This window comes from Protopterus annectens, chromosome 10.part0 (genome assembly GCF_019279795.1).
Source record: "Protopterus annectens isolate FY-2018-M chromosome 10.part0, PAN1.0, whole genome shotgun sequence".
Lineage (NCBI taxonomy): Eukaryota > Metazoa > Chordata > Ceratodontiformes > Protopteridae > Protopterus > Protopterus annectens.
Window position 1 is genome coordinate 1,503,040,512 of NC_056744.1, and position 15,662 is coordinate 1,503,056,173.

At 43.9% G+C, this 15,662-nt stretch overlaps 1 protein-coding gene across 1 annotated transcript in view; it reads left to right on the forward strand.

The window, feature by feature from the left end:
- LOC122813695 (zinc finger protein 160-like) overlaps positions 1-15,662 on the forward strand; it is a 369,040-nt gene that overhangs the window by 88,169 nt on the left and 265,209 nt on the right. Inside the window, exons 2-3 of the mRNA XM_044086149.1 lie at positions 2,085-2,180; positions 9,021-9,845. Of these exons, the coding sequence (XP_043942084.1) occupies positions 2,085-2,180; positions 9,021-9,845 (921 nt within the window). The remainder of the gene's footprint in view (positions 1-2,084; positions 2,181-9,020; positions 9,846-15,662) is intronic.

Consider the following 15,662-nt stretch of genomic DNA (forward strand, 5'->3'; position numbering starts at 1 on the left):
GTGAGTTGATCTATAATTCTAGAGTGAGGGATGGTGTTGAAAGCCTTGGCGAGATCTAGATAGGCTGTGTGAACCACCTTCTACGGCTTTGGTGACCCCTTCAAAGAAATATATCAGATTTAGGAGACATGATCTGCCTTTTACAAACCTGAACTTTGTAGGGTCCAGAGTTTGGTGATTACCAGTGTCATGTTTATAAGTTCCATGATGGTACATTCCACAGCCTTGCAGACCAAGCTCGTCAGGCTAATGGGGTGGTAGTTCCCGGGGTCCGTGGTGGCTCCCCCTTTGTGGAGTGGGATAACCGTTGCTGTGCGCCATTCAGTGGGCACAAAGCCTGAGGTGAGGCTATGCTTGAACATGGTACTTGGGTGGGGTGCCAGTTCGTTGTGTAGTTTGCATAGAACGTAGCCTGGGATGCTGTCAGGTCCCATGGATGCTGTGTTCTTGGCTTTGGAGAGTGTGTTTTTTACCTGTGCAGCCATGATTACGGGAACTTTGCATTCTTCCGGTATAGAGATGAGCCCTTTAGGGGGTGAGAGGGGGGTGAAGTTAGCACTGAACCTATCTGGCAGGATGTTGGCAGTATCAGTTGGTTCTGTATATTTAGTGCCATTGTGCTGTAACTCAGAGCAGATCTGAGTGTTGCCATTGAGATTCTTGACATAGCTATAGAATGCTTTGTGGTTGTCTTTAGAATCAGTGGTGATTTTGTTTTCGTAACTAACTTTGGAGGATTTTATGAGGGATCTCAGCTTATTACTGAGGCTGACCAGGGATTTTACTCTTTTTTGCAACAGTTTCTTTCTTCTGTTGTAGAGTTTGTTTATGACAGTGGACCACCAGATTGGCTTCCTTTTTTTGAAGGCTAGCATCTTGGTTCTGTTAGGGATTACATGGTCCATGCACTCGTGTAAGTGCTTATAAAGTGCATTTGTATAGGATTCATCAGTCGTACCTCTATTGTCCTTCAGCATGGGTGTTGTGAAGTTTGCCACTTCTGTCTTAAGAAGTGTGAAGTTGGCTTTGGAGAAATTTTTTACGGTGGTTTCCCTAATTAGGGGGTGGGATGTGGATGTCTAGGGTGATTAGCTTGTGGTCGGATCTGACCAACGAGGAATTGACCTCTGGTGTGGAACACCGGTTGCCCATGTTGGTAATGACCAGTTCTAGGATATTGCAGCCCCTGGTGGGGGTGTGGATAAGTTGATCCAAGGCGATGGAATTTATGAATTCCAGAAAACGTTGAGCACAGGAGTTGATACATGAGTAGTTTTCCCAGTTAATGGTGGGGTAGTTGAAATTGTCCATTATTAGGGTTTTAGGTTGTACCCTAATATTTTCCAGTGTATCAAGAAATGAGGAGTGGGAATCCTGGAGCATGGTGGGGGATCTTTAGCAAGCTACAATTTGGGTTGCAGTCTTGTCCAGAGTTAGTTGCACTTGGATAATCTCAGATGCATTATGCTGAGCAACTAGCCTGGAGGTGTGGATATCCTTAATGAATATGGACACGCCTCCGCCTTTAGTATTTCGGTCCAGGTTAGGTGGCCGAAAGGTTTGGTATGAATTATAGCCTGGTAATGCAGGTGTGCTCCCTGGAGCCTTGAACCAGGTCTCTGTCACTGCACAGTTGTCGATGTTCTCCATTTTAAGGAGTGCCCCGAGTGAGTGCATTTTCCTTCACTGTTGCAGTATTCACTCCCTCCCTCCTCCCCTGGTCCATTTCCTTCCTGGATGTACTGTTTACCTCTTGGTTTTCTTTGGACTGGTGTTCCTTCTGGGCAATCAGTTCTGATGATGGTACATCTGGATGTCACCTTTATTCCTTATGCTATGTGAGCAGCATACTTGTGACTTGGCATACATGTGACATATGGCGTACCTTAAAGCAACAGTAGGCTTTTGCATACTGGCCAGACATCTGGCTACACAAGGCAGGGAATCCCAGGTGTAAGGAATACTGCAACAGTGAAGGAAAGGACAGCAACTGTTATGGTACAATTTTACATAACTGTACTTTCTTCAAGGCATATAAAGAAAAAGCATGTTTTTAGCTTACCTTCTTGTTTTTGTGTCTGCAGGACAAGGTGACAACAGCCTTATCATTTCTAGAATCCAGAGTGAAAGCTTTTCAAGATTTTCGAAACAGACTTGAACAGGAATTTGTAAACATACAAGTAAGTAAATTTGCTTAATCTGTTCTTAGTAGTTTGATTGCAGGAAGTAATAAAAATCCTGCTGAATCTAGTTATCTTGTAGTTCTATTTTATATTATTTTAAAATTTATCTTAATAGCTGCTTGAGTTTTGTAGTCATTGCTAAGTGGAATTTGTGAGAGATAACATGATCTTAACAGAATATAAGCAAATGACTTTCTGGGTAATGGTAAAGAAATTTTAACCCTTTCTGAAACTCCAGCAGTTAAAGAGAGTATAGAGTTAGTAAGCCAAGAAGCATGTCAGAGCTACCACTTATGAGTTTATTTAAAAGTTTGCTTCATTTTGTCCGATGGTGCAATGCTTGTTTGAGCAAGGCAGCTAACAGAATACTTGTGAAGGTATTCTCCACTACTTATCTTTTAACCTACTTCCTCAAACTTATTACAGCCATTTTACATCTGGGATATTTTGCCTAAATCTCTATAACCAGATGAACCATTTGACAGCAGAGCTTGGATTTCTGTCCCATGGAACCAAATGGACATTAGAAGTTTTGTTCCCTGTCTTCTTGGGTCTAAGAGACCAGATGGCTTAGTGGTTAAGGTCTTTGCCTCCAATGCACAAGGTACAAGGTTCGATCCTGACCTCTGACTCATGGTTGGAGTTTGCATGTTTTCTCTGTGTCTCTGTGGGGTTTCTCCCATGTTCGAAAAACATGCTGAGTGTTTCCATCTCAAACTCACCAATGAATGGAGCTGTGGGCAGCAGCACAGACTCTACATGGTGCCCAATGGGGAGAAGAGTTGTAAAAAGACCAACCGCTTTGGGCATCTATTGTGGTGCGCAGTATCCTCACGATAGGAGAACACAGATCACAAACTGCGCGCCGTGGCAGGGCTAGCCACTCAACGGTGTAAAATATGGCTCTAGGTGATTCGGTTATGTTGACTGTCGCCAAAAAAATTGGCATGGTTAGTTATTGGTGATAAGTGGGTTGAGGACCCGGCCTACTCTCTGACCCACACCAGGGACCCATGCTAACGGTGGGAGGGAGGGGTATATGTGCCCCTATTGGCCAGTGTGTACCTGCCATAAAAGTCCAGCAGCCCTGGGTCAATAGGCTACTGGCTGGCCGGTGTCTAGTTGCCCAGCCTGGGTTACCTGGGATAGCTCTGTTGAGTGAAAGCTGGACATAAAACCAACCAACCTGCCAAACATGAACTGAGAATTGCTACACTTCCTGTAGGTTCACTGACAGGACGCAACTTAGAAGTGGATGACATGATGATACGGAGGAGGCTGGACATCCTATGTATCCAAGAGACGAGATGAAAGGGCAGTGCAACAAAGCCACTTGGCTTGGGATCCAGACTCTACTACTCAGGTGGTGGACAGGCTAGAAATGGTGTAGGAATTGTGGTGAGACAGAGGCTTCAGAAGTCAGTGAGGGATATCATCAGAATTAATGACAGACTCATGGCAATCAGACTCCAGTGTAATGATAGGACAGTATTCATAATCTCAGCCTATGCCCCATAGCAGGGTTGTGATAGTGAGGAAAAGAGTGCATTCAGACAGCAGTTGCAGGACCTACTAGATAAAGCAGGACAACATGAATTGGTGTTGTTAATGGGTGACTTAAAGGCACATATCAGGACAGACAGAACAGGATATGAGGACTGCCTGGGTCCACATGGATGGAGAAATAGGAATAAAGAAGGAGAAGCCATTCTAGACTTCCGTCTGGCAAATGGCTTGATAGTAGCCAACACGTGATTCAGAAAGAGAGACAGTCACAAGATCACATACAAGAGTAGCCAACATGCAACTCGGGTAGACTTCCTCCTAGTAAGGAAAAGGCACTGGGGTAGAATCCATGATTGCAAAGTCATCCCCAGTGAAACAGTCGGTTCACAGCATAAACCAGTAGTTGCCACAATCGGCTGCAAGCAGTGGTCAGAGAAGGCTCTAAGGTCAATAGAGACCAGGCTGAAGACCTGGAAGTTGACTGGAGAGGAAAGTGCAGCAGTTCAAGGAATTACTCAGGGCTCTAGCACCTCAAGAAGAGGAGGAAATAGGTGGAGTTGAAGAAGAGTGGCAGCACCTAAAAACAGCATGCGTTAGGACTACAGAAAAGATATGTGGCTGAGCCAGGTATGGAAATAAGGTACATAAGGAAAGCTGGTGGTGGAATGCAGAAGTGCAGGAAGTAATCAAAAGAAAGGAGTGCAGGAAGAAGTGGGAGATTGAAAAGACTGACCAAACTAGGAAGGACTACTGGTTGGCTAACAAAGAAACTAAGAAAGAAGTTGCAATAGCAAAGAATAGGGCATCAGAGGCACTCTATCATCTTCTAGAAAGTGACTCAGTAAGAGGCACAAAGAAACTATACCAGGTTGCAAGGCAAAGACAGAAAGATAAAGAAGATAGTCCGACACCCTTCATAAGGGATTCCAGCAACAACCTGCTTACCAGCCCACAGGACATCAAAGGCAGATGGAAGGAGTATTTCCAGCAGCTTCTGAATGAAGAAAACCCCACAGAAGCGGTACTGCCCCAGAAACAGCCTACAATGAGAGTAGAAGAGAAGCCCAGCTTAGAAGAAGTAAGGGCAGCACTAAGGAAAACGAAGTCAGGGAAAGCAGCAGGCTCAGATGAGGTCACAGCAGATATGATAAAGATGCTGGGTGAGCTAGGGGAGAAATGGCTCCTGAGGGTACTAATTGCAGTGTGGCGAGAAAGGCGTATTCCAGATGACTGGAGAATAAGCATACTCGTGCCAATGTACAAGAACAAAGGGGACATCCACAACTGTGGACAGTACAGAGGCATCAAACTCCTACCACATTGCATGAAAGTTCTGGAGAGGGTGATTGATAAATGGATACGCAGAATAGTAGAATGGAAGATGGGAGATGAACAGTTCGGATTCAGATCAGGATGCAGCACAATTGACCCGATGTTTGCATTGAGACAGATACTTGAGAAGAAATTAGAGAAGAGGAGAGAGTCAAACTGGGCTTTCCTAGACTTGGAGAAAGCATATGACAAGGTCACAAGAAAGCTGATCTGGGCAGTACTGCGGTGGTTTGAAGTACCAGAAACATTGGTAGAATTAGTACAGGCTATGCACAAGGACCCAGTGACTCAAGTACGAACAGTGTTTGGCCTCACTGAGGGGTTCCCAGTGGGAGTGGGTGTACACCAGGGTTCAGCTCTGAGCCCACTGCTGTTCATACTGGTAATGGACTACATCAGCAAACAGGTTGGAGGGGTCAGAGCAACAAAGCTGCTGTATGCAGATGATGTGGCAGTACAGGCAGACTCTGATCTAGAACTTCAGCAAAGGATAAGAGAATGGAATGCAAATCTGAAGGCACATGGGATGAAACTAAGCACCGATAAGACAGTGGTAATGGCAGCAGATTGGGGAAATCAGAAGAAGCTGAGAATAGAGATAGATGGGAAGATAGTGGAACAGGTAAACAGCTTCAAGTATCTGGGAGGGGTGGTTGAGGAGAAGGGTAGTCTGAATGAAGAGGTCAAAGCTAGAATCAGAGGGGCTGCAGCCAACTGGCATAGAGTATCAGGTGTAGTATATGACAGAAGAATGCCAAAGAAGCTGAAAAGTAAGGTGTACAAGACAGTGGTGCGACCAGTACTACTGTATGGTACAGAAACCTGGGCAGTAAAGGCAGAACAGTTGAAGAAGCTAGAGGTGATGGAAATGAAGTGCCTGAGAAAGGTGGTAGGATGCACACCGCAGGACAGACGAAGAAATGAGGACATAAGAGCAGAAGCCAAAGTAGCTCCAATTGCAGAAAAGATCAAAGAAAACAGATTACGATGGTATGGGCACATGTGTAGAAAAGCAGAAGACAATCTGGTATTGAAGATTTGGGACAGACAGGAAGAAGGTAAGAGGAAGCAAGGGCGTCCAGCAAAGAGGTAGATGGATTGTGTGAAAGAAGATCTGCGACAGTCAGGCATGAGTGTAGAAGAAGGCAGGAGAGTAGCACTGAATCGAGAGAGTTGGCGACAGTTAATACGATACCCCGACCCCGTGTAAATGGGAAAAAGGGGATGATGATGATGATGATGATGATGATGATGATGATGATGATGATGATTCTTGGGTCTACACGATCCAGTCTGTATTACCGATATATTTCTGAAACCCGTAATCTCATACTAGCAATTCTAAATCCTTGAATTTTCAGCTGGCCCTGATTCACGGAAACATTTTTGTATCTTAGATGTATTATGGGTTTTATGTACAGACATGACTTTTGCTGAATGTGGAATTTATAGCTAACTGTTGAACTGAAAGTCCTTGTGTTAAGAATGTTCTGACTTGAATTACGTCATATGTAAGTAAGTATTGCATGTTATAATTCACTAAATGTAATCATCAAATTCAGCAGCCCCCTCATAATCAGTTAAAAAACATTCTGTACTGCAGTAGTGTCTGCTCTTGATGGTAACTGTGATGTTGTGAGGTAGTGCCAGCTGTGGCAGAGAGAGTAGGGCAATGCATGTGCAACATAATGCCAGCATAGCTAGCTAGAGTTTTGTAAAGAATTTATCCATTTGTATGTCATACTGATTTCTACAGATGCTTGTGTGAAGAATGTACTTGTAAAGTTGCTTGATTTAAGAATGTATCAACAGTGGGTCCTGCTGGAAAGAAAATTAATACACCTGTATGTCAGACTGTATTATAACTGTTGAAATTAATATATTGTAGCAGGGGTTACTGGAAGAAAAGAGGTTAATCTCAGTCCAGCTACCTCTGAAAAATAGTCTGAAATTAAATAACCTGGTTTAGGCCAGCCATAAAGATGGTATCTCACAGTTCTGACTGCAGCCAGAGACCAAATAACTGTGAGAAACCTGGCTTAGTAGCTCTGTAGGAAGAGTGAAAATGTTAATATTGTTTTACAGCTTCCAGATGCTGTAACGCATCTTAGCAAAGCTGTGTGTGTGTGTGTGTGTGTGTGTGTGTGTGTGTGTGTGTGTGTGTGTGTGTGTGTGTGTGTGTGTGTGTTTTGTGACACATATGTGTAAGATTCTGATTCAACTTCTAGTCAGGGAGATAGTGTGGGAACCAGAGTCAGGTGACCAGATGTGATATCATTCTGTAGTCAGCACTGACATTGTCGATATTAGTGAGAGATGTGATAGATACACTTAGCAGTCTGTTACTGGAACTGACAAGACCACTCACCCACATCATCTTGCCTTGCTGTAGTAAGTTAACTAGGAAACAGTAATTCTTTAATCAGTCAGGAAAAACATAGTGAGATTAGTTAAGTATTGTTTTTCTGTATCTGTTTGAATCTATCCATAATTAATGAAACTCTGGTGTTTAGTAAATAGATATTCAGTATGTTCATGTTCTTTTATTATTTATTATTAAATATATTTACACTTTTCATTGTGGCTGGTCTTTTTAGAGAATATTTTAACTTTTGAGAGTATGTATATTTATTTGGTGACATTGTGGCCACTCCTGAAAGTTTTGCTGTTTGGTCAACATTACCAATGGTATTAGTATTCATTTCACTCAGTATAATTGGATACCCTGTTAAGAGCCTTAGCTGGATGATGGCAATGGAACTACCTTGTAGTCTAGGTACAGCTGGTAAATCTGTGCCAGCCTTCCCCAAGTGTGTGTGTGTGTGTGTGTGTGTGTGTGTGTGTGTGTGTGTGTGTATGTGTGTGAAATTCAAATCTCAAAGTGTGTGTGTGTCAGCTACTTGGAAAGAGGGAACACAGAGCACTGGTTTCTGCAGAGAGAAAGGTGAAGTCTTATTTGGGGCCTGGAAGAGAAAGCCCAGCCCCAGGACTGGGTGTGCTCCCAGTGTGCTCTTAAGGGAAATTGTGCTTGGTGCAGAGAGCTGCATCTGAAAATACTGTGTGTACCTATTTTTGTCCAAGTGAACATCCCTCACCAGTGTCTGTGGTGAGGATTAAGGCTTCTTGATTACTGGCACAGATGAGGGATGTTACAGTAACCTACCTCTACTATGTGGTTTACATTCTGCAGTAAAACAGCCAGGAATGTCTTGAACCCAGGACCCTATACACCATAGTCACAGTAGTTAACCACCAAGCCATCACAGAAGTGAGTAAACTGGCTAAACTACCATGATTCCTCTCAACTTCTCCACTTATTGACAACTTTTTTTCTCCCTTATTGGATTGCTCCAGTTTGCCTGCTTTCCTGCCTTGCACTGTCTTCTGGGCATAATGTGTCTTGGCCATTGCAGGTGTCAGAAAGCTTTCCCTTTATCAGAGACACTTTTGCAATGTAAAAAATGATGGACTGGCAGACGGAAAATACCCAGCCACTGAGAAACTTGCCTGCCCCCATTTTCACATTTTTAAGAGATTCTTAACAGGTGAATTCCATTTTCCCTGATGGCCATATAGGGATATGAGTGTTTGCCCAACTCCTGGCCACCATCTGCAGAAAGTATGTCCCACTTTTTTTATTGGTGGTTTGCTCCTAGGTCATTGTTTCATGAATCAGTACTGTGCCACCGAGGTGGTAGGCTGGTCCTTAGTCATTATCTCACAGAAGAATTTGTTGTCTCTGTGCTTTTGGGCTGGTTATCAAACATTGTCCTTTTCCTCTATTGCTATGATGGATTTTCATAATGTCCCAGGTAGATGCATTGTCTTTGTGCTGATAGCTTTTTCTTCTTTAATTGTGTCTTAAGAAGTTGCATTTTCGTAGTGCTTGTAGGCTGTGTTTTGTTCATTAGATGTTCTCAAGTACAGGCAGGTAGACTGACTTAATTAAAAACATAAGGTTTCCATAGTTAACTTTTTTTTCTGTACATTTCTTCTCAGGAAGATGCCCACTGCATAGAGCAGCATATCACAAAGGAATTTGCAAAACTACACCAGTTTCTTCAACATCATGAACATAAGCATATGCAGCAGCTGAAAACTATAGAAGGAGAGTTTTTAAAAGAGGTAGATGAAAATCTTGAGTGCATTAAAAATTATGTGGTCATCCAACAGGCAGAGTTTGACATTAGCATGGAGATCAAGCAGGAAGAAATGGAGATTCTGATAGAGACTGAACAACCTTCTAGATGCATTAGAAATGATGTATTCAATCAAGAATTACATTCTGAAGATGCCTTGGAGTACAGTAGCAAACAAGTAGAGCCTCTGGAAGAAATGTCAGAAAACATTGACTACATTAAAAATGATGTTTTAACTACCCAGGAGGTAGTATCTGATGTTAACCTGGAATACGAAAATGAAGAACCAGAGATTTCAGATGCAGTAACAGATAGTCTTGTCTACATTAAAAATTGTGTTATGATGACCCAGGAGACAGAATATACTGTTAACTTGCAATTAAACAGTGTAGAAACAACGATGTTGGCAGAGCCAACTGAATATCCTGAATGCATTAAGCATAATTTCATGTCCACCCTTGAGGAAGCTCCTGATGTTAACTTGGTTCTCAGGAGTGAAAGGGATCTTCTGAAACGGGCAGAAAAAGGCAATGGTATAACCACACATCAAGCAGTGTCTTCTTTTACCTCAGATTTTAAGTCTGAAGAAATGGATATTGTAAAAGATTTGGAAGATAACAGTGGATGCATTAAACAAGAGGCAATGTCTAATGCTAACCTGGAGGCCAGGGAAGATTTTCTAACAGTAAGCTTTTTTTATATTATTTATTGCTTTTTGCATGCCTTATGTTTAGGGAGTGTGTTTGGCAGTGCTCTAGTTTACACACAGGAATGTTTGAAACAATAATTCACCAGCAAAGATGAGTTTTCTAAAGAAATAACTTGATTCTAAATTACTCGCATTTAATCTAGTCTGTGAGCATGAGGTCAACTTTTATTTATACGTGAGTTCTGAGACATGACTGAATACATACAGTTCCACACAGGTGTAAGAGCTTACTGTTTTTTTTCCCCAGAAGTTTTTGTCTATATAAAATTTCAGAAAGGTCATTTACATAGATCTTCTGTTAGAGTACCACATTTGTTTGTGGCACTCTGAATGTTGCTGCCTGAAGTGCATAGTGGTGATAACTAGGCAGGGAGGGAATTCTGCGAATCAGAACAGTCTTACGAAGTATGCTAGACAGCTTGTGTCTGTCATGTATACTTCACATATGGCTATGAATACCCCCTATACTTTCTTAGTGGTCTGTTATTAGAATTGCAGCTTAAGTTTCATGTATCTGTGTCCAGAGTATGCTTGATTACTTAAACTCAAATGCAAAGCAGACACTATTGCAGTTTTAAAAGGTATACAGTACTTTTTATATCTCCTGTGACATTAGTGTTGCATCTTGAGTATGAAGTTGAGATTAACATTGCAATTGTTGCGGGACGGAATCAGCAGTATATATAAAGTCATTCAGTCCTAGGTTCATAGGTTCATAGATTAGTACTAGGCTAATTGCCCTTGTGAGCCATTTTAAGCCTAGCCAATCACCCCATGTGAGAATCAAAGTCTGCACCTTGTGTCTGCAAGGTAAACACCTCAACCATTCTGCCATCCTCACATCATTGGCAGAGCTTTTCAGTATTTGTTGTTAAAAGCCTTGCATTTGAAGTCACAGTCATCTTGTTGACGCATCCCATCTGCAGCACAGAGTTTTTGAGCCTGCCACTTGGCCCGTATGTTTGGGACTTTGTTTTACACAACAGTCCATGCTAGTATGATGATAACGGTTTTACTTTTATATTTTACCACTGTCTGTTGAAGAACATGTAGATCCAGAAAGCCGGTACCTATCCTTTTATTCACTGCATAATAACAGGGTTCTCCATGTACCTTTCTAATTTGTATTTTAATCCAAGTAGGAGTGGATCTCGTCCCCAGTTGGCTGTCTTTCACAAGCTGTTTGTTGCATAATTTTAATGTTAAATTTCTTATAGTGCCAATGGGAGCAATGACTAGCAAGAGGTACCTACATGTGTTTCCCAGAATATCTGAGAAGCACCTTACTAGCTGGAACGGCTTAACTCCTTATTTCCCATAACCCCCATTGTACAACTTTAAAGACTTCATAGAGGTGTCTAATGAGCAGTCATGCACATGAGAATGCTGTAAGCATAGATTTCCTCACATGCATTTCGCAGTAAGTGCAGTATGAACACATTGCATGCCCATTGCTTTTCAGTTGCCTTGCCTTACTTTTTTTTTCTTACCCCCCCCCCCCCCCAAGTAACAGCATCAGAGTTACATGTGTGCCCTACATTAAAAAAATCCTTGGGGTACTGCAGTATGTAAAGAAAACAAGTGATCTGTCATCTTAACATTCACATCACTCATATATGTTGCTTTCTCCTACTGAGTAAGTAAAAAAGACGTGCCAGCTAAGAAATTAAACTTTAGTCCCAAATTAAAGACTCAGTGTAAATTGAATTTATCTGGAGTCATTCTGTTGCTGTTAAAGCTGTCTTTTGCCTTTACTGCTTTTTATGTTTAAAGAGGGGAAGTTGATCTTGCCCAGTTAACTGTATGTATGTTTTTCTGTTAGTTGTTCCTCTTCAACAGCATACATTGTTCTGTATCTCTAGACTGCCATTTTCTTCTTCGGGCTCATGTACAGGCTCATTATTTACCTCATGTGTCTCAACCTTCTGCATGCAGTTGAGACCTTTTTGTTCATCAGTAAAAGTATTAACTCACTGTGGAAAGAAAATATTGAAAAACAAATTCTAAACTTCAGCATGTAAGAGTGTTCAATCTCACCGTTTGTTCTTACACACGGGTTCGGAGCCGATCCTCGGCTCCGAGTCGGCCGAATTGCAAAGCTCTGAATCTCAGAGAAGCTCGAGACCAGCCCATATCCCACAATCCTCACTGCCATTACTCAGATCTAGTTTGCCGCTGCAACAGATCGGATCGAGGAGAGCTCGGACCAGATAGAAACTTGAGTTTGTTGTTGATTTCTTCAGATAAGAATTCAAATTTTTTTCTTGTTGATACTTCCTTATAGTTAGTAGTTATTGTAGAAGTGCTGTGTGTGTGTGATATATATATATATATATATATATATATATATATATATATATATATATATATACCCATTTTTCTTCTTCAGGCACCCTTGTGGCCTAACCTTTTTTTCTTGGGTGTGGTTTTTGTGAGAGTTTATATATATATAACCTGTTTAGTATATAGATATTGCTAGGATTAGTAATTTTTTTCCTGTTATAGTTATTGTCATTGTAACTGTACAATGTCAGAAAAAGCCAAATCTAGCTTTAAAAGATGTCAGTGTGGGCAGAAAATGTCCATTACTGACAATCATGCTTCCTGTGTCTACTGTCTTGGCCCTTTCCATCTCCAAGAGGATTGCTCTATTTGTCATTCCTTTAGCGGGAGGGTCATGACAGATAGACGCAGGAAGCTTATTGACAGAGGATTGTTGAAGCCAGCCTTTCAAGAGGCTTTGGACAAGTCGGATCAGGCTTCTAAATCCTCGAAGGGGTCGAAGATGTCGGAGCCCATGTCATCGGCTCCGAGTTCATCTTCTCGGGTTTGTTCGCCAGTTCCACAGATCTCGGGGCCGAGCATCGAACATTTATCTTTTACTGAGCCCCAGATCTTGGAACCGGTGTCGGAACTGCCACCACCGTCCATTCTTCGGTCGGTGCCATCTTCGGCTCCTTCGACCCGTTCTTCCAGACCCTTGTCTGACACAGATGTGGATCGTGTCATGCAGAAACTCATGGAGAACACGGCCCTTTCCAAGTTAATTGCAGTTTCCTCCCAGTTGGTGTCGAAACTAGAAGGCCTCCCCATATCTCCAACGGGTCCTCCTTCGAGACCCATCCAGATCTTGGAGCCGGGAGAAGATGACCTGATGATAGTGGAGCCCTTGGTGCCGAAACCGTCCATTGCACGATCGACACCTTTGACTTCGACTCCTTCGGAACCGTTAGGGGAGTCGCGGAGCCGACGGTCTTTGCTCGGTTCCGGGACTGAGAGTCGTACCGACCTGTCGGTGCCGACTCTCCCTCTCGGGGCCTCGGCACAGACTGGTTCGGCTCCGTCCTCGGGGTCGGAGCCCACGGCACCGGTTCTGGGATGCTTCCGTGTTCTTCGGAACCGGGAGAGCCCTTAGCCAGGGGTTCGGGGGCCTTTGACCTTATGAGGAAGGTATTGTCTGCACAGACAACCACATCATCAGGGGAATCTTCTCCTTCCCCAAAAGGGCCACTTTCTGTTTCTGCTCCCACGATCCATCCCAAGCGTCGAGCCCAATTGCCTCAGCCACCCACAGAGGAGGGTTCCCCCTGTTCCTTGGAGGCCTCACCAGAAGCCCCCTCTGATGAGGTCCCAAGGAAACGGTTGTGCAAGAGGAGGCACATAGATTCCCCACAGGAATCTCTAACGTCTGACACCGACTTGGATGAGGCAGAGGGGTCCCCCAAATCACCCTCGGAGGATGTGTCATTTGCAGACTTCCTGGAGATCTTGAAACAGAGGGGTGATTGGCAGTCCCTAGCCCCCTCTGAGGACGAGTCGGTGCTGCTGAAGGCTTTTTTGGCTCAACCTTCTACCTCCTGGGTGACCCCGCCCTTCGATGAATTAATGGATTTGATTGCTCGAAGGGCGTGGGAGACACCTGACACAGTGGAACCAGTACCTAGGAAACCAAACAAGTTCATCACTGCCCCCCAAGATAAATCTTATCTCACCAAGGGAGTCCCTGTCGACGCTATGGTGGTGGCGGCAGCCACAAAAAAGGAGATGTCTGAGTCTTCCTCATCTGTTCATCCTCCTAATAAGGATTCTAGGACTATGGACAGATATGGGAAGCGCATTTTTAGTTCAGCGACTTTTTCCATGCGTTCGCTAAAGTACCTGACCCATTTCACACATTTGCAGAGGGATCTCATGAAGGAGCTGACAGATACCCTCCAGGGTAACACAGATGCTGCTGTTTCAGATAAGGTAACAGCACAACTTAACACCCTCACGTCCATAGTAAACTCATCCATGAGGCTCATATCGTATGCAGCCGAGGGATCGAGTAGAGCTGCAGCTTCAGCGATTGCTCTTCGAAGACAATCATGGATGCGGCTGTGCTCCTTTGCGGAAGCCTTCAAGTCTTCCTTTGCCAATGCCCCTTTTGATGGTGCCACACTTTTCGGGCCCAAGGTTAAGGAGACTCTCACTCGGTGCGAGCAAGAGGGAAAGACCCTGTCTGCTGTCGGGGTCTGTTTTTCCACTCCTACTAGACCGTACCCCAAAGGGCAACGAGGCGGAAAAATGTGGTTCCGTAAGAATCAGGGATCTTTCCAGACCACACAGAGTGATACCCCCTCCAGAGGCAGAGGAGGGGGTAGAAATGGAAGACGCCGCCCTGGCGGCAGAGGGGGTCCGCATAACCAAGGCGACAGGTATTCCGTCCCTGGGAAGCCTTTCCAGCACTCCTGAATGGAGGCCCGGCTGTCCTGCTCTGGAGGCAGTCGGGGGTCGCTTAGCTTTATACCCACTGGCCTGGCTAAACATTACTTCAGATTCTTGGGTAAAAAGCATTATAACCAGAGGATACAAAATCCCCTTCATTTCAACACCACCTCTACAAAGAAAATTTCCAGATGTTCCACCCCGTCTGCGAAAACTAGCAGCTGTAGAAATTTCAAAGCTGCTCGAAAACAGAGTCATCCAACCAGTCCCGGCGGACCAAAGAGGATTCGGAACTTACTCAAGGTTCTTTTTAGTTCCAAAAAAGACAGGGGACTGGAGACCGATCTTAGATCTCAGCCATCTCAACAACTTTGTGAAGAAGGAAAAGTTCCGGATGGTCACGCTTCAATCGATCCTTCCATTCTTACAGAAGGACGATTGGATGTGCTCTATAGATCTCAAAGATGCGTACTACCACATCAAAATGGCCAGACCGTCCAGAGATCACCTGCACTTCCGGCTGGGGCCAGTCACTTTCAGTTTCGAGCTCTGCCCTTTGGACTCACCTCAGCCCCCAGGGTATTCACCAAATGCATGGCAGCAGTTGCGTCTCACTTGAGACGACAAGGATTTCGAGTGTTTCCCTATCTGGACGACTGGCTCATCACCGCCACCACCGGCGTCGACTATTGCAAGCCAGAGACTATACAATCGGCCTTTGTTCCCACTTAGGGATATCCATAAACTTCGAAAAGTCTTGCTTATCGCCCTCACAGTGTATTTCCTTCATCGGAGCAGATCTAAATACACGATCGACACTACTAAAACTCCCCCCAGTAAGAGCTTCAATGCTCAAACAGCAGGTCCTACTTCTTTTAGTCAGCAAGAAAGCCCCGGCCAAACTGGTGTTAAAAGTGTTGGGACTGACGGCAGCCGCATTAATTGCAGTCCCTATGGGAAGGTTACACATGAGGATTCTTCAATGGCTGCTCTTTGCGCAGTGGTCGTTCCAACACCTACCTCTAACGCACGAGATCAGGATAACAGAATCTTGCAGACGGGACCTCTCATGGTGGGTGCGCGACC